The sequence below is a fragment of the Patiria miniata genome, unplaced genomic scaffold (assembly GCF_015706575.1).
Source record: "Patiria miniata isolate m_02_andy unplaced genomic scaffold, ASM1570657v1 HiC_scaffold_10, whole genome shotgun sequence".
NCBI lineage: Eukaryota > Metazoa > Echinodermata > Asteroidea > Valvatida > Asterinidae > Patiria > Patiria miniata.
Genome location: NW_024037048.1, coordinates 7757056 through 7782103, shown reverse-complemented (window position 1 = coordinate 7782103; position 25048 = coordinate 7757056). Strand labels below are relative to the sequence as shown.

General features: G+C 39.7%; 1 protein-coding gene across 1 annotated transcript; it reads right to left on the bottom strand.

The window, feature by feature from the left end:
• Positions 1–1637: 1637 nt before the first annotated feature.
• On the bottom strand, positions 1638–8332 carry LOC119740466 (protein FAM98A-like). The gene is made up of 7 exons (XM_038215795.1): positions 8310–8332; positions 7798–7948; positions 7129–7323; positions 6262–6378; positions 3807–3909; positions 2080–2162; positions 1638–1655 (listed from the first exon to the last, which is right to left on the bottom strand). Exons 1-7 carry the CDS (start codon positions 8330–8332, stop codon positions 1638–1640), a joined length of 690 nt encoding a protein of 229 aa, XP_038071723.1.
• Positions 8333–25048: the final 16716 nt, after the last annotated feature.

The following is a 25048-nucleotide window of genomic DNA, read 5'->3' as shown; positions in this document are numbered from 1 at the left end:
TTCACACAAGGTGGGTAGATGCCAGAAATGAATCCCCAAGAGATTTCAGCCCACTACATTCAGGATTCGGGCAGAAAAAAACATTTCAGTTTTTACCAAAAATGGTTCAAATCTGAAAAGTTTTCCATATCCGCGGTCATCAAAAATACTGATTTTGGGCCAAAAAATCCAACTTCACGAAACTAAGTCAAATGTTCACACAAGGTGGGTAGATGCCATGAATGAATTCCCAAGAGATTTCAGCTCACTACAGTCAGGATTCGGGCAGAGAAAACACACATTTCAGTTTTTACCAAAAATGGTTCAAATCTGAAAAGTTTTCCATATCCGCGGTCATCAAAAATACTGATTTTGGGCCAAAAATCCAACTTCACGAAACTAAGTCAAATGTTCACACAAGGTGGGTAGATGCCAGAAATGAATTTCCAAGAGATTTCAGCCCACTACAGTCAGGATTCGGGCAGAAAACAAACATTTCAGTTTTTTACCAAAAATGGTTCAAATCTGAAAAGTTTTCCATATCCGCGGTCATCAAAAATACTGATTTTGGGCCAAAAAATCCAACTTCACGAAACTAAGTCAAATGTTCACACAAGGTGGGTAGATGCCATGAATGAATTCCCAAGAGATTTCAGCCCACTACATTCAGGATTCGGGCAGAAAAAACACATTTCAGTTTTTTACCAAAAATGGTCAAATCTGAAAAGTTTTCCATATCCGCGGTCATCAAAAATACTGATTTTGGGCCAAAAAATCCAACTTCACGAAACTAAGTCAAATGTTCACACAAGGTGGGTAGATGCCAGAAATGAATCCCCAAGAGATTTCAGCCCACTACATTCAGGATTCGGGCAGAAAACAAACATTTCAGTTTTTTACCAAAATGGTTCAAATCTGAAAAGTTTTCCATATCCGCGGTCATCAAAAATACTGATTTTGGGCCAAAAAATCCAACTTCACGAAACTAAGTCAAATGTTCACACAAGGTGGGTAGATGCCAGAAATGAATTTCCAAGAGATTTCAGCCCACTTCATTCAGGATTCGGGCAGAAAACAAACATTTAGTTTTTTACCAAAAATGGTTCAAATCTGAAAAGTTTTCCATATCCGCGGTCATCAAAAATACTGATTTTGGGCCAAAAAATCCAACTTCACGAAACTAAGTCAAATGTTCACACAAGGTGGGTATATGCCAGAAATGAATCCCCAAGAGATTTCAGCCCACTACAGTCAGGATTCGGGCAGAAAACAAACATTTCAGTTTTTTACCAAAAATGGTTCAAATCTGAAAAGTTTTCCATATCCGCGGTCATCAAAAATACTGATTTTGGGCCAAAAAATCCAACTTCACGAAACTAAGTCAAATGTTCACACAAGGTGGGTAGATGCCATGAATGAATTCCCAAGAGATTTCAGCTCACTACAGTCAGGATCCGGGCAGAAAACAAACATTTTAGTTTTTGACCAAAAATGGTCCCAATCTGAAAAGTTTTCCATATCCGCGGTCATCAAATACTGATTTTTGGCCCAAAAATCCAACTTCACGAAACTAAGTCAAATGTTCACACAAGGTGGTTAGATGCCAGAAATGAATCCCCGAGTAGTGCCACTTCAACAATGGCTTCCAATAAGCCAGTTCAGTATTTCAACTGTGCCTGCCCACAATGATATGGGGAACAGGTCATCCGGGATATTCGAAAGCTCATCAAAGGCGCATGAAAGCGCATAGAGACTGTCGCACGATGCTAGGCGTTAAATACAGCAGAATGGGCGTTCGTGATTTCATGATGACCTTTGACCTGGAATACTTCATCGAGATACCGAACTGGCTGATTGTGGCCACCAGGACCAATGTCATGGAACTGAAGGTAGAAAAAGTGCTCAGCAATTGTTTTAAGGTAAGCAAAAATCTGCCGAGTACCAGCCACAAGCAATGTACAAATGCATGCCATTTTGGCTGGTGACCTTTTTTTCTTTTGTTTTTAGCTAAGAAAACTTTTTTCTGTGCTCGGTGTCTCAATGACGTTGGACCCTCAGTGGCCTATGGCACCAATAAAACAGCAAGTCCCCAAAACTTACATGTCCCATGATGACTTTGTGGATGGCAGACTTTGTGTTCTTCCTGACTGACCCACTGCTGGTCTTTCTAAGCTTTGCCAAATCTGAATCAGAAAAGGAAAGGAGAACATGGCATGAGCAATTGTAACACATGAGATGCAATTTAGGGATGCCAGTGGGTTAGTGCACCAGGGCCTGAAACAGTTGACATGTGAAAGACGGCTAAATACACAAATCTACTGCAGTACACCATCACATTTCAATATTACATTTCCTTCTTGCCTTCCACCGCTGTGACCCTGGATCGAATCCCGCCTGGGCCAATATGTGGATTGGGTTTTCAGTCCCTACCTGATTCCGTGGGTTTTCCCCAGAGTATTTTCAGGGGTTTTCTTCCCACCTCATAAACTGTAATGTCTTCTCAGTGTCTTCTCTCCACAGGTTTCTTCAGGCTTGCAAGCTACAGTGCCTAGGGCACTTTTGAGAAATCCTTGGTTTCATTACCAAAAATATATAATAATAATAGTAATAATAATAATTACCCTGGATTGGACATTTGGGAGACATCCCTATCATGCCTATAGACTTGTGCACAAAATTGTTAAAACTTAAATGTGCCCTAACCCAATATTCCCTTGTCCTTTTTCCACGAATTTCAGTATGTTTACTAATGAGAACAGGAGCAACAAATATAATCTAATTGCGACAACAACATTTTGCCTCTAAAGTGGGGCTGTGACATTAGGGAGACATGAAAATGTCTGCATGATGACCTATGTCTCCCATCGTGCGAAGAAATTACGATAACGTGTCTCCTTAATGGTGCCATTACACGTATAAACCACACGTGTATGTCTACCTTGAACTCACTCAACAAATTATAGATTTGTGTACTGAGCTTGCATACTGACTGCCACTGCATGCACAATTTTATATTCTCTGTGCGTGCTACAAGAGGATGTACTGTGCCAGCGTGTAAAGGGATGGAAAGCCTCTATTTGTTTTTCCAAAACATGAAAAAGCCTTAATTTAAGCTATAGCCTGAAAAATGGCATCCTGGATACCCAAATAGTGGAAATTGTACACATTTTATGCGACTTTCTTTATGCGCTGCTTACGAGACCAATTGGCACTCTTTAAGCATGGGGTTTTTAATTGTTTTTTCCAAAAAGTCTGAGAAGGCTTTTGAAGATACAGTAAATAAAAGTCAAGCCCTGTAGATGTCTTCTCAAGCCATAATGCTGATGTGTTGGGCAACTTGAATAGCTTAATTCATTATAGAATACAAAACATAGGCCCTAATAATAATCATGTGCTGCTTATATAGCGCTTTATACCAAAGGTCTCAAAGCGCTTCACAATTGCCCCCGTTCTTCAGGCGAGGCATGAGACCAGTTTTTGCAGCAGCTCGAGGTCGGCGCATTCTAGTCTCTACCTTCACAGGTGCCCATTTACACTCCTGGGTGGAGAAGGGTGATTGTGGTTAAGAGTCTTGCCCAAGAACACAAGCACCATGTTCCCCATCAGGGTTTAAACCCAGGTACTACGCGAGTCTTATAACCGTAACCCTTTGACCACGGCACTACAACAAAATGTCATTCTCGCTGAGGTTGCAGGTACAAATCCCAGTCCAGCTACTTTCAACGATAAATTGAGAAATGTTTCTGGTGAACACGTACGTGTTGGCCTTCCCACCCCCCTCCCAACCCCTCCCCCCAAACCTATGGTGCATATAATTTGCAGCTTACCTTCTCTAGCAGCCATGAGCGTTGCTATGGTAACCGGACTGTCTGCAGCAAGCTTGCCCCGTTTGGGTCGATAGGCAGCTGCTAAATCGTCTTGCATTTTGCCCTGTGGGATGAAAGACAAAAAAACAACAGAAAAAGACAGAAAAATCTTTTCAAGATTTTTTGTGAGAAGGTCGAAAATCAAGTGAATAATGTCATGAAGGGGCCGTATCATAAGTCCGACGCCTCTTAAGTGCGAATGAGGCGTCGGACTTATGAGGCATAAATCTGCCTCATAGCCGGGTCCAACGACTCATAAGTCTGACGCCTCATATGTCCGACAATGGACTAATGCTGTTTAGGACTTATGAGGCGTCGGAGCCATGAGGCGTCGGACTTACGAGGAGTGGTACCTATGAGGCGGAATAATTAAATGTGATGCCTCATAAGTCAGAAATTTTGGACTTATGAGGGTCGGACCTAAGAGGCGTCAGACTTATGAGCGGACCCCGTCATAAATGTACGTGAAAGTGGTTTACCAAAAGATTTCCGCAGTCAATTTTAGTTGGTCGGCGGACTTGTCCATACGATCCAAAAATGATTCACAACAGGGCATTCATTAGTTTTCCTCAACAAATGAACTTGAAATCAGTCAGCCAAAGTAGACAACATTGACTGTTAAAGGTACATGTAAATCATTTGCTGCTATCCGAAACGTTACTAAAAAAATTGTTGTTGAAAAGCATGCATACTGGGTTTAAAGATAGTAATGGTGCTAAACTCCGTGTGAAATTATTCCTGCTGTCATTTTGAAGAAAACAATAAAAGAAGGTCATTTCCAAAGATGTGTCTGAAGACACACTTTTGAAAATTGTGTTGGTAGTTCGGTTTTAATAGAGGAAACCGTGAATAGGTGCGCGCAAGCATTGACAGGAAGCACACAGGCGTGCGGATACCATAATTTGTTGGTTCAGTGCCCAACATCGTGTAGGTGCAATCGGTTGAATGAGAACATGTCCTGGGCACTGATTTCAAGCACAATTCACAACACGACTCAGCAACTTTTGAATTGAAATCGAGATCCTAGAATATTGTTTTCTCAGAATATACAGCATTCACTGAGCTAAAACTTCATCAGGTTAGTTGTTAAGTACCCTTCTTTAGATTTTGAGCATTTTGTTGCTTCAAAGAAAAGAAATGCAAAGTGACAAATGATATTTCTCTACCTTTAACACAAAATTGAAATATATCTACATTGCAGCCGAAATCAGATTTTAAAAATATGTGATGTTTGAAAAAAATTAAAACCACTGCACTATTCAGCTCATTTGCTGTTTTACAGTTTTTTTTTCCAGGCTTTTATTTATATTCATCATACATTACTCTGAATTCATAAATACCTAAGACAGTTTACCCATTCCTATTGGTCAAGAACCCGTCATGTGGTCAGTCTTAAACGGATGATAAAGACATGGCTGGCTGGTCTTAAACACTTTTCCAGTGTCACATGACAATTCTACCAGTGAATCGGTATTTCATATTCCGAAATTCACACAACACCAGCCCAGCTGCGTTTTGCGTGACATTGCGCAGTACGTGCGACGTGCACGCCAATCTCCTTATAAGTTGTAGAGGACATTCCATATAGTCAGAGGGGTGTTAAATTAAACACGAAGTTAACTTGTTAAACAAAATGAGTGGCAACGTCTAGCTTTTGTTATAACACCTCACCCACAGATTCTTTGTCTTGATTGGCCGAGAGCGAGTCACATGATACTTTCTAGTTTTGCTATCTTTCTGTGCACGGTCAAAAGTACTATGCCCGTAGCAACCAAAGTACTATACCATTAGCAACCAAAGTACTATTTCCACGGCGCGGTATTTTTGTGCAAAATGCATGCTGGTGTACGCGTTGCGCGTTGCAAGCAGCTCCTTTTGTTGCAAAGAGAGCGCGCCACAGAGTTGGGTTCAAACATTTCGCAAAGGGGTAGTTTGGAAGAGAGAAATACATTTTCCTCCAGTTTTGTATTGAAATTGAAGTTTATTTCAACTGTGTTCAGATGTAAATAATTTAAATATTATAACCAAGCAGAATCTGTGGGTGAAGTGTTATAAAACAAAAATTGAATGCTTTATCTGGTGGTGAAGTAAAACTAGCCTCCCTCGGTGATCCATGGAGCATTCTATTTTCCCGAGGCGAATAGAATGTCCATGGATCACCTCGGGAGGCTAGTTTTACTACACCACTCGAAGCATTCAATATTTGTACAATATGTTTTGATTTTTGGACCGAAACAATTTTGTTTTTTTGACCGAAAAGGTATTTATAAAACACTTTGTTTAAGACTCGTTGGAGTCTGAATTGCTGATAATAACCCGAGGCAAATATCACCCATCCAGACTCTAACCTGTTTTAAACATTTTGTGATTAACACTTTGTGATTAACCATTTTATTTGAACAGACCCAAGACTCACCTTAATCCTTTCTCCCCACTGGAAAGACTGTATGGTGACATCAAGACGCTTCAGTAACATCTGCCTGCGCAGACTGTACTCCTTCCTCATACGATCATTGATCTTTCCCAATTTGGCCTGTTACAAAATGGTAGAGGGTTAAGGAATAATTCACTATAATTCTCAATACCAATCTGATTTTGAAATTACAGTGACGATTTTGTTCGCCTTTACGGGGACACTTCCATGCCAGAACACGTGTGGAGTATCGTGGTCTCATGGTCTTGAGCATTGAATTCGTGCTCTGCAAGTCATTCTGCAGGTTTTTGGCAGTGCTGCAGCCGAACCAAACTAAACATAGCCAAACATGGCCTTCCAAAATGAACCGGAAGTTTGGCAAGTATTTTTTTTAAAGCGCTAGGAATGCTAATGCTTGCAATGAAAGGGCAGCATTAAAGCATACGGATGATTGAATTTGCCATGTTAACAAGTCACTGCATTTATCTTCATTGTTTGGTGGGCTAAGCTCCACGATTGTCCGTCTTCTTTGTGCATAATCCATACAATCTAGCATTGCTATAGTGGAGACCACATATACATAATGCAATGTGGTAAGGAAAAGTTACTGTATCATTCAATAAGACGACCCCCAAAATAGACAGAGGCAAGAGGTATACTGCTCACGATGTAGTATATTGCATGTATTGGGGAAACCCCTTGTTGGTGGCGCAGTACAGCTCATGTATTTTGTTAATGCTCCAAACCTGGAGGATCAGTTTCAGCACTAGTTGTGGGTTCGAAACCAGCCTGGGGTTGTGGTGCATGTGGCTTTTGGCAACTTGGATTGGTCTATAGTTTCGTATTGTACTGTACCTCTCATGTACTTACCCACTGTTGCTCCGTGAGCTGTTTCTTCAGGATAGGCTTGCCCGCCCCTTCAGTGCCCATGCTGCCTAGTCTTTCTCGTATACTTTGCTCTATCTGATTGAATAACTGGACCTCGTTGACACCTGCCGGGGGCTTCTTTAGCTTCAGACCCACGCAGATGTTCTTCAGGTGCTGGCTAGATACGTGCCATCCGCACTGAGGAAATGAACGCAATATAAACAGCCATGGATAATTAGGGCATTGCTGTGTTCAAAACATAACTCACATCAGGGTGAGAATTGGGTATCTAAAAAAAAATCATGAAAAATATTTGGGGGACCCCTACTTGTCGATGAGCAACACAAGGTCTTTCTATATATGTCCGAGACCAAGACCGACAAACAACGGTCAAACGTTACTAGCAGAAGGCTTACTGACTGCCGTAAATTGTAGCAAGTTCTCGCTAGGGCACGTTTAGCCGTGGGTGATACACTGTCCACATACTGGGATAGTGGGGGAGCAGGCATGACGCAAGTGACTGTGCTGTGCTAGGTTTATTGGGTTACTGCACCCCACATAGTCAACCGACAATAACCAGATGATACAGACTTGATTTCAAATCTAATGTTCTCATCGTAAGGTCACACAGTTTCTCTTTTGCGTCTTGAAGGCAGCATGCGACCAACTCACCTCTTTATCCACTTGCATGGCCTCCACCTTCTGGGGTCGGCTGGCGATAATCTTGGCAGCTTGCAGCTCACTTGTCAGGAATTCTGCAACCAGGCAAGAAAAATGACGGGAATGATGATAAACCACATGACTTTTTGATGGACTATTACATCTGGAGGGTGTACATGTTAATCTTGGAATTGCACTCTAAGACTGCAATGAGTATCGTCAGAGAGCCTCTGAAAGAAAAAAAAATCACAACTTTGCTGAGGTGTGACTCGAACCCATAACTTCTAGTTTAACCCTAACCCCCTAAGAGTTCATTTGGAGAACAGTACCACATACTACAAAGTACTACAAAAATTATGTATGCAGGTACCCAAATACTAGAAAGTACTATGAGTGCTGTGCTCACTTATATGCTAAAGTACTGCATACTACAGTTTACTACTAGTAGTATTTTGTAGCGTTAGGTGCGGTTAGGGTTAAAACTCTGTACATTGTGGGAATTCTCTCAGGAAAGATGTTTTAACCCTGAATCCCTAGCCATGGGCATTTTTGCGAGGATGCAACCTCTATCCTGCAAAATCCTCCAACTATGTAAAAAATTGCATATAGCCTCAATCATCCAAATTCCTACGTTATTTCTTGGATGTGGTCCTTGGAGGGGTGACCACTGCCTCAATCCTGCAAAACCCTCCAGCAATCACCGTTTAATATAGGCCTAAATTTATGCAAGTCTGAGCATAAACAACACAAGGTAAAGCCGTGTAGTGCATCCTGCAAAATCAGCCACACATTTTTTGCCATATACAGGTAGCCTTTGCAAAGAGGACAGGTAGCCTTTGCAAAGAGGTTTTTGGAGGAATTGGAAAGGTCAGGGTCAATGTGATGCAAAAGAACACACACAGGGCTGAGACGGGGGGAAATCAATTTCCCCAAAAATCCAACTTGACCAAACTTGCCCAAAAGTTCACACGAGGTGCACAGAGGCCAGAATTGAATTCCCTGAAGAGTTCAACTCATTACATTCAGTATCCAGTGATGAAAAAAGAAAACTTTTTGATTCTTTACAAAATTCCCCCCAAACTTCAATGTTTTCCATAGCCGGCATCATAGAATCAGTCAGTTTTTCACCAAAAATCAAAGTTGACCAAAATTGCACAAAAGTTCACAGGAGGTGCCTAGAAGCCAGAATTGAATTCCCTAAAGAGTTCAACTCATTACATTCAATCCAGTAAGAAAAGAAAACTTTTTGATTTTTTACAAAAGCCCCCAAAACTTCAACGTTTTCCATAGCCAGCATCATAAAAAAAGTCAGTTTTTCACCCAAAAATCCAACTTCACCAAAATTGCTCAAAAGTTCACAGGAGGTGCCTAGAGGCCAGAATTGAATTCCCTGTAGAGTTCAACTCATTACATTCAGTATCCAGTGAGAAAAGACAACTTTTTGATTTTTTACAAAGTGCTCCCCAACCTTCAACGTTTTCCAAAGCCGGCATCATTGAAAAAGTCAGTTTTTGACCCCAAAAAACCAACTTCACCAAAATTGCTCAAACAATCATACGAGATTCCTAGTGGCCAGAATTGAAATCCATGCAGAGTTCGACTCATTACATTCAGTATCCAGTGAGAAAAGACAACTTTTTGATTTTTTACAAAATGCCCCCAAAACTTCAACGTTTTCCATCATTGTCCATAGCTGGCATCATCGAAAAAGTCAGTTTTTCACCCAAAAATCAGAGTTGACAAAAATTGTTCAAAAGTTCTCAGGAGGTGCATAGACGCCAGAATTAAATTCCCTGAAGAGTTCAACTCATCACATTCAGTAGATAGTGAGAAAAGACAACTTTTTGATTTTTTACAAAATGCCCCCAAACCTTCAACGTTTCCATAGCCGGCATCATCGAAAAAGTCAGTTTTTGACCCAAAAATCCAACTTCACCAAATTTCCTCAAAAGTTCACACGAGGCGCCTAGAGGCCAGAATTGAATTCCCTGAAGAGTTCAACTCATCACATTCAGTATCCAGTGACAAAAGACAACTTTTAGATTTTTTACAAAATGCCCCAAAATTTCAACGTTTTCCATAGCCGGCATCATCGAAAAAGTCAGTTTTTGACCCAAAAATACAACTTCACCAAAGTTCCTCAAAAGATCACATGAGGTGCCTAGAGGCCAGAATTGAATTCCCTGAAGAGTTCAACTCATCACATTCAGTATCCAGTGACAAAAGACAACTTTTAGATTTTTTACAAAATGCCCCCAAAACTTCAAAGTTTTCCATAGCCGGCATCATCGAAAAAGTCAGTTTTTCACCCCAAAATCCAACTTCATCAAATTGGCTCAAAAGTTCTCACGAGGTGCCTAGAGGCCAGAATTGAATTCCCTGAAGAGTTCAACTCATCACATTCAGTATCCAGTGACAAAAGACAACTTTTAGATTTTTTACAAAATGCCCCCAAAACTTCAACGTTTTCCATAGCCGGCATCATAGAAAAAGTCAGTTTTTGACCCAAAAATCCAACTTCGCCGAATTTCCTCAGCAGTTCACACGAGGTGCATAGAGGCCAGAATTGAATTCCCTGAAGAGTTCAACTCATCACATTCAGTATCCAGTGAGAAAAAACAACTTTTAGATTTTTTACAAAATGCCCCCAAAACTTCAACGTTTTCCATAGCCGGCATCATCGAAAAAGTCAATTTTTGACCCAAAAATCCAACTTCATCAAATTAGCTCAAAAGTTCACACGAGGTGCCTAGAGGCCAGAATAGAATTCCCTGAAGAGTTCAACTCATCGCATTCAGTATCCAGTGAGAAAAGACAACTTTTAGATTTTTTACAGAATGCCCACAAAACTTCAACGTTTTCCATAGCCGGCATTATCGAAAAAGTCAGTTTTTGACCCAAAAATCCAAGTTCATCAAATTGGCTCAAAAGTTCACATGAGATGGCTAGAGGCCAGAATTGAATTCCCTGAAGAGTTCAACTCATCACATTCAGTATCCAGTGAGAAAACACAACTTTTAGATTTTTTACAAAATGCCCCCAAAACTTCAACGTTTTCCATAGCCGGCATCATCGAAAAAGACAGTTTTTGACCCAAAAATACAAGTTGATCAAATTGGCTCAAAAGTTCACACGAGGTGCCTAGAGGCCAGAATTGAATTCCCTAAAGAATTCAACTCATCACATTCAGTATCCAGTGAGAAAAGACAACTTTTAGATTTTTTACAAAATGCCCCCAAAACTTCAACGTTTTCCATAGCCGGCATCATCGAAAAAGTCAGTTTTTGACCCAAAAATCCATGTTCACCAAACTTCCTCAAAAGTTCACACGAGGTGCCGAGAGGCCAGAATTGAATTCCCTGAAGAGTTCAACTCATCACATTCAGTATCCAGTGAGAAAAGACAACTTTTAGATTTTTTACAAAATGCCCCCAAAACTTCAACGTTTTCCATAGCCGGCATCATCGAAAAAGTCAGTTTTTGACCCAAAAATCCAAGTTCACCAAATTCATCAAAAGTTCACAAGAGGTGCCTAGAGGCCAGAATTGAATTCCCTGAAGAGTTCAACTGATCACATTCAGTATCCAGTGAGAAAAGACAACTTTTAGATTTTTTACAAAATGCCCCCAAAACTTCAACGTTTTTCATAGCCGGCATCATCAAAAAAGTCAGTTTTTGACCCAAAAATACAAGTTCATCCAATTGGCTCAAAAGTTCACACGAGGTGCCTAGAGGCCAGAATTGAATTCCCTGAAGAATTCAACTCATCACATTCAGTATCCAGTGAGAAAAGACAACTTTTAGATTTTTTACAAAATGCCTCCAAAACTTCAACGTTTTCCATAGCCAGCATCATCGAAAAAGTCAATTTTTGACCCAAAAATCCAACTTCATCAAATTAGCTCAAAAGTTCACACGAGGTGCCTAGAGGCCAGAATTGAATTCCCTGAAGAGTTCAACTCATCACATTCAGTATCCTGTGAGAAAAGACAACATTGAGATTTTTTACAAAATGCCCCCAAAACTTCAACGTTTTCCATAGCCGGCATCATCGAAAAAGTCAGTTTTTGACCCAAAAATACAAGTTCATCAAATTGGCTCAAAAGTTCACACGAGGTGCCTAGAGGCCAGAATTGAATTCCCTGAAGAGTTCAACTCATCACATTCAGTATCCAGTGAGAAAAGACAACTTTTAGATTTTTTACAAAATGCCCCCAAAACTTCAATGTTTTCATAGCCGGCATCATCGAAAAAGTCAGTTTTTGACCCAAAAATACAAGTTCATCCAATTGGCTCAAAAGTTCACACGAGGTGCCTAGAGGCCAGAATTGAATTCCCTGAAGAATTCAACTCATCACATTCAGTATCCAGTGAGAAAAGACAACTTTTAGATTTTTTACAAAATGCCCCCAAAACTTCAACGTTTTCCATAGCCGGCATCATCGAAAAAGTCAGTTTTTGACCCAAAAATCCAAGTTCACCAAATTTCCTCAAAAGTTCACACGAGGTGCCTAGAGGCCAGAATTGAATTCCCTGAAGAGTTCAACTCATCACATTTAGTATCAGTGAGAAAAGACAACTTTTAATTTTTTACAAAATGCCCCCAAAACTTCAACGTTTTCCATAGCCGGCATCATCGAAAAAGTCAGTTTTTGACCCAAAAATACAAGTTCATCAAATTGGCTCAAAAGTTCACACGAGGTGCCTAGAGGCCAGAATTGAATTCCCTGAAGAATTCAACTCATCACGTTCAGTATCCAGTGAGAAAAGACAACTTTTAGATTTTTTACAACATGCCCCCAAAACTTCAACGTTTTCCATAGCCGGCATCATCGAAAAAGTCAGTTTTTGACCCAAAAATCCAACTTCACCAAATTTCCTCAAAAGTTCACACGAGGTGCCTTGAGGCCAGAATTGAATTCCCTGAAGAATTCAACTGATCACATTCAGTATCCAGTGAGAAAAGACAACTTTTAGATTTTTTACAAAATGCCCCCAAAACTTCAACGTTTTCCATAGCCGGCATCATCGAAAAAGTCAATTTTTGACCCAAAAATCCAACTTCATCAAATTAGCTCAAAAGTTCACACGAGGTGCCTAGAGGCCAGAATTGAATTCCCTGAAGAGTTCAACTCATCACATTCAGTATCCAGTGAGAAAAGACAACTTTTAGATTTTTTACAAAATGCCCCCAAAACTTCAACGTTTTCCATAGCCGGCATCATCGAAAAAGTCATTTTTTTTACCCAAAAATACAAGTTCATCAAATTGGCTCAAAAGTTCACACGAGGTGCCTAGAGGCCAGAATTGAATTCCCTGAAGAGTTCAACTCATCACATTCAGTATCCAGTGAGAAAAGACAACTTTTAGATTTTTTACAAAATGCCCCAAAACTTCAACGTTTTCCATAGCCGGCATCATCGAAAAAGTCAGTTTTTGACCCAAAAATCCAACTTCACCAAATTTCCTCAAAAGTTCACACGAGGTGCCTAGAGGCCAGAATTGAATTCCCTGAAGAGTTCAACTCATCACATTCAGTATCCAGTGAGAAAAGACAACTTTTAGATTTTTTACAAAATGCCCCCAAAACTTCAACGTTTTCCATAGCCGGCATCATCGAAAAAGTCAGTTTTTGACCCAAAAATAAAAGTTCATCAAATTGGCTCAAAAGTTCACACGAGGTGCCTAGAGGCCAGAATTGAATTCCCTGAAGAAATCAACTCATCACATTCAGTATCCAGTGAGAAAAGACAACTTTTAGTTTTTTACAAAATGCCCCCAAAACTTCAACGTTTTCCATAGCCGGCATCATCGAAAAAGTCAGTTTTTGACCCAAAAATCCAACTTCACCAAATTTCCTCAAAAGTTCACACGAGGTGCCTAGAGGCCAGAATTGAATTCCCTGAAGAATCAACTCATCACATTCAGTATCCAGTGAGAAAAGACAACTTTTAGATTTTTTACAAAATGCCCCCAAAACTTCAACGTTTTCCATAGCCGGCATCATCGAAAAAGTCAGTTTTTGACCCAAAAATCCAAGTTCATCAAATTGGCTCAAAAGTTCACACGAGGTGCCTAGAGGCCAGAATTGAATTCCCTGAAGAATTCAACTCATCACATTCAGTATCCAGTGAGAAAAGACAACTTTTAGATTTTTTACAAAATGCCCCCAAAACTTCAACGTTTTCCATAGCCGGCATCATCGAAAAAGTCAGTTTTTGACCCAAAAATCCAACTTCATCAAATTAGCTCAAAAGTTCACACGAGGTGCCTAGAGGCCAGAATTGAATTCCCTGAAGAGTTCAACTCATCACATTCAGTATCCAGTGAGAAAAGACAACATTTAGATTTTTTACAAAATGCCCCCAAAACTTCAACGTTTTCCATAGCCGGCATCATCGAAAAAGTCAGTTTTGACCCAAAAATCCAAGTTCATCAAATTGGCTCAAAAGTTCACACGAGGTGCCTAGAGGCCAGAATTGAATTCCCTGAAGAATTCAACTCATCACATTCAGTATCCAGTGAGAAAAGACAACTTTTAGTTTTTACAAAATGCCCCCAAAACTTCAACGTTTTCCATAGCCGGCATCATCGAAAAAGTCAGTTTTTGACCCAAAAATCCATGTTCACCAAATTCCTCAAAAGTTCACACGAGGTGCCTAGAGGCCAGAATTGAATTCCCTGAAGAGTTCAACTCATCACATTCAGTATCCAGTGAGAAAACAAAACATTTAGATTTTTTACAAAATGCCCCCAAAACTTCAACGTTTTCCATAGCCGGCATCATCGAAAAAGTCAATTTTTGACCCAAAAATCCAAGTTCACCAAATTTCCTCAAAAGTTCACACGAGGTGCCTAGAGGCCAGAATTGAATTCCCTGAAGAGTTCAACTCATCACATTCAGTATCCAGTGAGAAAAGACAACTTTTAGATTTTTTACAAAATGCCCCCAAAACTTCAACGTTTTCCATAGCCGGCATCATCGAAAAAGTCAGTTTTTGACCCAAAATTCCAAGTTCACCAAATTTCCTCAAAAGTTCACACGAGGTGCCTAGAGGCCAGAATTGAATTCCCTGAAGAATTCAACTCATCACATTCAGTATCCAGTGAGAAAAGACAACTTTTAGATTTTTTACAAAATGCCCCCAAAACTTCAACGTTTTCCATAGCCGGCATCATCGAAAAAGTCAGTTTTTGACCCAAAAATCCATGTTCACCAAACTTCCTCAAAAGTTCACACGAGGTGCCTAGAGGCCAGAATTGAATTCCCTGAAGAGTTCAACTCATCACATTCAGTATCCAGTGAGAAAAGACAACTTTTAGATTTTTTACAAAATGCCCCCAAAACTTCAACGTTTTCCATAGCCGGCATCATCGAAAAAGTCAGTTTTTGACCCAAAAATCCAAGTTCACCAAATTTCCTCAAAAGTTCACACGAGGTGCCTAGAGGCCAGAATTGAATTCCCTGAAGAGTTCAACTCATCACATTCAGTATCCAGTGAGAAAAGACAACTTTTAGATTTTTTACAAAATGCCCCCAAAACTTCAACGTTTTCCATAGCCGGCATCATCAAAAAGTCAGTTTTTGAACCAAAAATACAAGTTCATCAAATTGGCTCAAAAGTTCACACGAGGTGCCTAGAGGCCAGAATTGAATTCCCTGAAGAATTCAACTCATCACATTCAGTATCCAGTGAGAAAAGACAACTTTTAGATTTTTTACAAAATGCCCCCAAAACTTCAACGTTTTCCATAGCCGGCATCATCGAAAAAGTCAGTTTTTGACCCAAAAATCCATGTTCACCAAATTCCTCAAAAGTTCACACGAGGTGCCTAGAGGCCAGAATTGAATTCCCTGAAGAGTTCAACTCATCACATTCAGTATCCAGTGAGAAAACACAACTTTTAGATTTTTTACAAAATGCCCCCAAAACTTCAACGTTTTCCATAGCCGGCATCATCGAAAAAGTCAGTTTTTGACCCAAAAATCCAACTTCATCAAATTTCCTCAAAAGTTCACACGAGGTGCCTAGAGGCCAGAATTGAATTCCCTGAAGAGTTCAACTCATCACATTCAGTATCCAGTGAGAAAAGACAACTTTTAGATTTTTTACAAAATGCCCCAAAACTTCAACGTTTTCCATAGCCGGCATCATCGAAAAAGTCAGTTTTTGACCCAAAAATCCAAGTTCACCAAATTTCCTCAAAAGTTCACGAGAGGTGCCTAGAGGCCAGAATTGAATTCCCTGAAGAGTTCAACTCATCACATTCAGTATCCAGTGAGAAAAGACAACTTTTAGATTTTTTACAAAATGCCCCCAAAACTTCAACGTTTTCCATAGCCGGCATCATCGAAAAAGTCAGTTTTTGACCCAAAAATACAAGTTCATCCAATTGGCTCAAAAGTTCACACGAGGTGCCTAGAGGCCAGAATTGAATTCCCTGAGAGATTCAACTCATCACATTCAGTATCCAGTGAGAAAAGACAACTTTTAGATTTTTTACAAAATGCCCCCAAAACTTCAACGTTTTCCATAGCCGGCATCATCGAAAAAGTCAGTTTTTGACCCAAAAATCCAAGTTCACCAAACTTCCTCAAAAGTTCACACGAGGTGCCTAGAGGCCAGAATTGAATTCCCTGAAGAGTTCAACTCATCACATTCAGTATCCAGTGAGAAAAGACAACTTTTAGATTTTTTACAAAATGCCCCCAAAACTTCAACGTTTTCCATAGCCGGCATCATCGAAAAAGTCAGTTTTTGACCCAAAAATCCAACTTCATCAAATTAGCTCAAAAGTTCACACGAGGTGCCTAGAGGCCAGAATTGAATTCCCTGAAGAGTTCAACTCATCACATTCAGTATCCAGTGAGAAAAGACAACTTTTAGATTTTTTACAAAATGCCCCCAAAACTTCAACGTTTTCCATAGCCGGCATCATCGAAAAAGTCAGTTTTTGACCCAAAAATCCAAGTTCACCAAATTTCTCAAAAGTTCACACGAGGTGCCTAGAGGCCAGAATTGAATTCCCTGAAGAGTTCAACTCATCACATTCAGTATCCAGTGAGAAAAGACAACTTTTAGATTTTTTACAAAATGCCCCCAAAACTTCAACGTTTTCCATAGCCGGCATCATCGAAAAAGTCAGTTTTTGACCCAAAAATCCAACTTCACAAATTTCCTCAAAAGTTCACACGAGGTGCCTAGAGGCCAGAATTGAATTCCCTGAAGAATTCAACTGATCACATTCAGTATCCAGTGAGAAAAGACAACTTTTAGATTTTTTACAAAATGCCCCCAAAACTTCAACGTTTTCCATAGCCGGCATCATCGAAAAAGTCAGTTTTTGACCCAAAAATACAAGTTCATCAAATTGGCTCAAAAGTTCACACGAGGTGCCTAGAGGCCAGAATTGAATTCCCTGAAGAATTCAACTCATCACATTCAGTATCCAGTGAGAAAAGACAACTTTTAGATTTTTTACAAAATGCCCCCAAAACTTCAACGTTTTCCATAGCCGGCATCATCGAAAAAGTCAGTTTTTGACCCAAAAATCCAAGTTCACCAAACTTCCTCAAAAGTTCACACGAGGTGCCTAGAGGCCAGAATTGAATTCCCTGAAGAATTCAACTCATCACATTCAGTATCCAGTGAGAAAACACAACATTTAGATTTTTTACAAAATGCCCCAAAACTTCAACGTTTTCCATAGCCGGCATCATCGAAAAAGTCAGTTTTTGACCCAAAAATCCAACTTCATCAAATTTCCTCAAAAGTTCACACGAGGTGCCTAGAGGCCAGAATTGAATTCCCTGAAGAGTTCAACTCATCACATTCAGTATCCAGTGAGAAAAGACAACTTTTAGATTTTTTACAAAATGCCCCCAAAACTTCAACGTTTTCCATAGCCGGCATCATCGAAAAAGTCAGTTTTTGACCCAAAAATACAAGTTCATCAAATTTCCTCAAAAGTTCACACGAGGTGCCTAGAGGCCAGAATTGAATTCCCTGAAGAATTCAACTGATCACATTCAGTATCCAGTGAGAAAAGACAACTTTTAGATTTTTTACAAAATGCCCCCAAAACTTCAACGTTTTCCATAGCCGGCATCATCGAAAAAGTCAGTTTTTGACCCAAAAATCCAAGTTCACCAAATTCCTCAAAAGTTCACACGAGGTGCCTAGAGGCCAGAATTGAATTCCCTGAAGAGTTCAACTCATCACATTCAGTATCCAGTGAGAAAAGACAACTTTTAGATTTTTTACAAAATGCCCCCAAAACTTCAACGTTTTCCATAGCCGGCATCATCGAAAAAGTCAGTTTTTGACCCAAAAATCCAAGTTCACCAAATTTCCTCAAAAGTTCACACGAGGTGCCTAGAGGCCAGAATTGAATTCCCTGAAGAGTTCAACTCATCACATTCAGTATCCAGTGAGAAAAGACAACTTTTAGATTTTTTACAAAATGCCCCCAAAACTTCAACGTTTTCCATAGCCGGCATCATCGAAAAAGTCAGTTTTTGACCCAAAAATCCAACTTCACCAAATTTCCTCAAAAGTTCTCACGAGGTGCCTAGAGGCCAGAATTGAATTCCCTGAAGAATTCAACTCATCACATTCAGTATCCAGTGAGAAAAGACAACTTTTAGATTTTTTACAAAATGCCCCCAAAACTTCAACGTTTTCCATAGCCGGCATCATCGAAAAAGTCAGTTTTTGACCCAAAAATACAAGTTCATCAAATTGGCTCAAAAGTTCACACGAGGTGCCTAGAGGCCAGAATTGAATTCCCTGAAGAATTCAACTCATCACATTCAGTATCCAGTGAGAAAAGACAACTTTTAGATTTTTTACAAAATGCCCCAAAACTTCAACGTTTTCCATAGCCGGCATCATCGAAAAAGTCAGTTTTTGACCCAAAAATCCAAGTTCACCAAATTTCCTCAAAAGTTCACACGAGGTGCCTAGAGGCCAGAATTGAATTCCCTGAAGAGTTCAACTCATCACATTCAGTATCCAGTGAGAAAACACAACTTTTAGATTTTTTACAAAATGCCCCAAAACTTCAACGTTTTCCATAGCCGGCATCATCGAAAAAGTCAGTTTTTGACCCAAAAATCCAAGTTCACCAAATTTCCTCAAAAGTTCACACGAGGTGCCTAGAGGCCAGAATTGAATTCCCTGAAGAGTTCAACTCATCACATTCAGTATCCAGTGAGAAAACACAACTTTTAGATTTTTTACAAAATGCCCCCAAAACTTCAACGTTTTCCATAGCCGGCATCATCGAAAAAGTCAGTTTTTGACCCAAAAATACAAGTTCATCAAATTGGCTCAAAAGTTCACACGAGGTGCCTAGAGGCCAGAATTGAATTCCCTGAAGAATTCAACTCATCACATTCAGTATCCAGTGAGAAAAGACAACTTTTAGATTTTTTACAAAATGCCCCCAAAACTTCAACGTTTTCCATAGCCGGCATCATCGAAAAAGTCAGTTTTTGACCCAAAAATCCAAGTTCATCAAATTGGCTCAAAAGTTCACACGAGGTGCCTAGAGGCCAGAATTGAATTCCCTGAAGAGTTCAACTCATCACATTCAGTATCCAGTGAGAAAAGACAACTTTTAGATTTTTTACAAAATGCCCCAAAACTTCAACGTTTTCCATAGCCGGCATCATCGAAAAAGTCAGTTTTTGACCCAAAAATCCAAGTTCACCAAACTTCCTCAAAAGTTCACACGAGGTGCCTAGAGGCCAGAATTGAATTCCCTGAAGAGTTCAACTCATCACATTCAGTATCCAGTGAGAAAAGACAACTTTTAGATTTTTTACAAAATGCCCCCAAAACTTCAACGTTTTCCATAGCCGGCATCATCGAAAAAGTCAATTTTTGACCCAAAAATCCAACTTCACCAAATTTCCTCAAAAGTTCACACGAGGTGCCTAGAGGCCAGAATTGAATTCCCTGAAGAGTTCAACTCATCACATTCAGTATCCAGTGAGAAAAGACAACTTTTAGATTTTTTACAAAATGCCCCCAAAACTTCAACGTTTTCCATAGCCGGCATCATCGAAAAAGTCAGTTTTTGACCCAAAAATACAAGTTGATCAAATTGGCTCAAAAGTTCACACGAGGTGCCTAGAGGCCAGAATTGAATTCCCTGAAGAATTCAACTCATCACATTCAGTATCCAGTGAGAAAAGACAACTTTTAGATTTTTTACAAAATGCCCCCAAAACTTCAACGTTTTCCATAGCCGGCATCATCGAAAAAGTCAGTTTTTGACCCAAAAATCCAATTCACCAAACTTCCTCAAAAGTTCACACGAGGTGCCTAGAGGCCAGAATTGAATTCCCTGAAGAGTTCAACTCATCACATTCAGTATCCAGTGAGAAAACACAACTTTTAGATTTTTTACAAAATGCCCCCAAAACTTCAACGTTTTCCATAGCCGGCATCATCGAAAAAGTCAGTTTTTGACCCAAAAATCCAATTTCATCAAATTAGCTCAAAATTCACACGAGGTGCCTAGAGGCCAGAATTGAATTCCCTGAAGAATTCAACTCATCACATTCAGTATCCAGTGAGAAAAGACAACTTTTAGATTTTTTACAAAATGCCCCCAAAACTTCAACGTTTTCCATAGCCGGCATCATCGAAAAAGTCAGTTTTTGACCCAAAAATCCAGTTCATCAAATTGGCTCAAAAGTTCACACGAGGTGCCTAGAGGCCAGAATTGAATTCCCTGAAGAGTTCAACTCATCACATTCAGTATCCAGTGAGAAAAGACAACTTTTAGATTTTTTACAAAATGCCCCAAAACTTCAACGTTTTCCATAGCCGGCATCATCGAAAAAGTCAGTTTTTGACCCAAAAATCCAAGTTCACCAAATTTCCTCAAAAGTTCACACGAGGTGCCTAGAGGCCAGAATTGAATTCCCTGAAGAGTTCAACTCATCACATTCAGTATCCAGTGAGAAAAGACAACTTTTAGATTTTTTACAAAATGCCCCCAAAACTTCAACGTTTTCCATAGCCGGCATCATCGAAAAAGTCAGTTGTGCCTAGAGGCCAGAATTGAATTCCCTGAAGAGTTCAACTCATCACATTCAGTATCCAGTGAGAAAACACAACATTTAGATTTTTTACAAAATGCCCCCAAAACTTCAACGTTTTCCATAGCCGGCATCATCGAAAAAGTCAGTTTTTGACCCAAAAATCCAAGTTCATCAAATTGGCTCAAAAGTTCACACGAGGTGCCTAGAGGCCAGAATTGAATTCCCTGAAGAGTTCAACTCATCACATTCAGTATCCAGTGAGAAAACACAACTTTTAGATTTTTTACAAAATGCCCCCAAAACTTCAACGTTTTCCATAGCCGGCATCATCGAAAAAGTCAGTTTTTGACCCAAAAATAAAGTTCATCAAATTTGCTCAAAAGTTCACACGAGGTGCCTAGAGGCCAGAATTGAATTCCCTGAAGAATTCAACTCATCACATTCAGTATCCAGTGAGAAAAGACAACTTTTAGATTTTTTACAAAATGCCCCCAAAACTTCAACGTTTTCCATAGCCGGCATCATCGAAAAAGTCAGTTTTTGACCCAAAAATCCAATTCACCAAATTCCTCAAAAGTTCACACGAGGTGCCTAGAGGCCAGAATTGAATTCCCTGAAGAGTTCAACTCATCACATTCAGTATCCAGTGAGAAAACACAACTTTTAGATTTTTTACAAAATGCCCCCAAAACTTCAACGTTTTCCATAGCCGGCATCATCGAAAAAGTCAGTTTTTGACCCAAAAATCCAATTTCATCAATTTCCTCAAAAGTTCACACGAGGTGCCTAGAGGCCAGAATTGAATTCCCTGAAGAATTCAACTCATCACATTCAGTATCCAGTGAGAAAAGACAACTTTTAGATTTTTTACAAAATGCCCCCAAAACTTCAACGTTTTCCATAGCCGGCATCATCGAAAAAGTCAGTTTTTGACCCAAAAATTGACTTCATCAAATTGGCTCAAAAGTTCACACGAGGTGCCTAGAGGCCAGAATTGAATTCCCTGAAGAGTTCAACTCATCACATTCAGTATCCAGTGAGAAAACACAACTTTTAGATTTTTTACAAAATGCCCCCAAAACTTCAACGTTTTCCATAGCCGGCATCATCGAAAAAGTCAGTTTTTGACCCAAAAATCCAAGTTCACCAAATTCCTCAAAAGTTCACACGAGGTGCCTAGAGGCCAGAATTGAATTCCCTGAAGAGTTCAACTCATCACATTCAGTATCCAGTGAGAAAAACAACTTTTAGATTTTTTACAAAATGCCCCCAAAACTTCAACGTTTTCCATAGCCGGCATCATCGAAAAAGTCAGTTGTGCCTAGAGGCCAGAATTGAATTCCCTGAAGAGTTCAACTCATCACATTCAGTATCCAGTGAGAAAACACAACTTTTAGATTTTTTACAAAATGCCCCCAAAACTTCAACGTTTTCCATAGCCGGCATCATCGAAAAAGTCAGTTTTTGACCCAAAAATCCAGTTCATCAAATTCCTCAAAAGTTCACACGAGGTGCCTAGAGGCCAGAATTGAATTCCCTGAAGAGTTCAACTCATCACATTCAGTATCCAGTGAGAAAAGACAACTTTTAGATTTTTTACAAAATGCCCCCAAAACTTCAACGTTTTCCATAGCCGGCATCATCGAAAAAGTCAGTTTTTGACCCAAAAATCCAAGTTCATCAAATTCCTCAAAAGTTCACACGAGGTGCCTAGAGGCCAGAATTGAATTCCCTGAAGAATTCAACTCATCACATTCAGTATCCAGTGAGAAAAGACAACTTTTAGATTTTTTACAAAATGCCCCCAAAACTTCAACGTTTTCCATAGCCGGCATCATCGAAAAAGTCAGTTTTTACCCAAAAATCCATGTTCACCAAATTCCTCAAAAGTTCACACGAGGTGCCTAGAGGCCAGAATTGAATTCCCTGAAGAGTTCAACTCATCACATTCAGTATCCAGTGAGAAAAGACAACTTTTAGATTTTTTACAAAATGCCCCCAAAACTTCAACGTTTTCCATAGCCGGCATCATCGAAAAAGTCAGTTTTTGACCCAAAAATCCAACTTCACCAAATTCCTCAAAAGTTCACACGAGGTGCCTAGAGGCCAGAATTGAATTCCCTGAAGAATTCAACTCATCACATTCAGTATCCAGTGAGAAAAGACAACTTTTAGATTTTTTACAAAATGCCCCCAAAACTTCAACGTTTTCCATAGCCGGCATCATCGAAAAAGTCAGTTTTTGACCCAAAAAACAAGTTCATCAAATTGGCTCAAAAGTTCACACGAGGTGCCTAGAGGCCAGAATTGAATTCCCTGAAGAATTCAACTCATCACATTCAGTATCCAGTGAGAAAAGACAACTTTTAGATTTTTTACAAAATGCCCCCAAAACTTCAACGTTTTCCATAGCCGGCATCATCGAAAAAGTCAGTTTTTGACCCAAAAATCCAAGTTCATCAAATTACCTCAAAAGTTCACACGAGGTGCCTAGAGGCCAGAATTGAATTCCCTGAAGAATTCAACTCATCACATTCAGTATCCAGTGAGAAAAGACAACTTTTAGATTTTTTACAAAATGCCCCCAAAACTTCAACGTTTTCCATAGCCGGCATCATCGAAAAAGTCAGTTTTTGACCCAAAAATCCAAGTTCATCAAATTCCTCAAAAGTTCACACGAGGTGCCTAGAGGCCAGAATTGAATTCCCTGAAGAATTCAACTCATCACATTCAGTATCCAGTGAGAAAAGACAACTTTTAGATTTTTTACAAAATGCCCCCAAAACTTCAACGTTTTCCATAGCCGGCATCATCGAAAAAGTCAGTTTTTGACCCAAAAATCCAAGTTCACCAAATTCTCAAAAGTTCACACGAGGTGCCTAGAGGCCAGAATTGAATTCCCTGAAGAGTTCAACTCATCACATTCAGTATCCAGTGAGAAAAGACAACTTTTAGATTTTTTACAAAATGCCCCCAAAACTTCAACGTTTTCCATAGCCGGCATCATCGAAAAAGTCAGTTTTTGACCCAAAAATCCAGTTCATCAAATTGGCTCAAAAGTTCACACGAGGTGCCTAGAGGCCAGAATTGAATTCCCTGAAGAGTTCAACTCATCACATTCAGTATCCAGTGAGAAAAGACAACTTTTAGATTTTTTACAAAATGCCCCCAAAACTTCAACGTTTTCCATAGCCGGCATCATCGAAAAAGTCAGTTTTTGACCCAAAAATCCAACTTCATCAAATTACCTCAAAAGTTCACACGAGGTGCCTAGAGGCCAGAATTGAATTCCCTGAAGAATTCAACTCATCACATTCAGTATCCAGTGAGAAAAGACAACTTTTAGATTTTTTACAAAATGCCCCCAAAACTTCAACGTTTTCCATAGCCGGCATCATCGAAAAAGTCAGTTTTTGACCCAAAAATCCAAGTTCACCAAATTCCTCAAAAGTTCACACGAGGTGCCTAGAGGCCAGAATTGAATTCCCTGAAGAGTTCAACTCATCACATTCAGTATCCAGTGAGAAAACACAACTTTTAGATTTTTTACAAAATGCCCCCAAAACTTCAACGTTTTCCATAGCCGGCATCATCGAAAAAGTCAGTTTTTGACCCAAAAATCCAACTTCACCAAATTTCCTCAAAAGTTCACACGAGGTGCCTAGAGGCCAGAATTGAATTCCCTGAAGAATTCAACTCATCACATTCAGTATCCAGTGAGAAAAGACAACTTTTAGATTTTTTACAAAATGCCCCCAAAACTTCAACGTTTTCCATAGCCGGCATCATCGAAAAAGTCAGTTTTTGACCCAAAAATCCAAGTTCATCAAATTGCTCAAAAGTTCACACGAGGTGCCTAGAGGCCAGAATTGAATTCCCTGAAGAATTCAACTCATCACATTCAGTATCCAGTGAGAAAAGACAACTTTTAGATTTTTTACAAAATGCCCCCAAAACTTCAACGTTTTCCATAGCCGGCATCATCGAAAAAGTCAGTTTTTGACCCAAAAATCCACTTCACCAAATTCCTCAAAAGTTCACACGAGGTGCCTAGAGGCCAGAATTGAATTCCCTGAAGAGTTCAACTCATCACATTCAGTATCCAGTGAGAAAAGACAACTTTTAGATTTTTTACAAAATGCCCCCAAAACTTCAACGTTTTCCATAGCCGGCATCATCGAAAAAGTCAGTTTTTGACCCAAAAAT

Coding starts and splice junctions, on each gene's coding strand:
- LOC119740466 (XM_038215795.1), bottom strand. CDS start 8,332: ATGCCCATGGCTAGGGATTCAGG. Junction 3,910..6,261: donor AGTGGGGAGAAAGGATTAAG/GTGAGTCTTGGG, acceptor TTCATCCCACAG/GGCAAAATGCAAGACGATTT. Junction 2,163..3,806: donor GCTCATGGCTGCTAGAGAAG/GTAAGCTGCAAA, acceptor TTTCTGATTCAG/ATTTGGCAAAGCTTAGAAAG.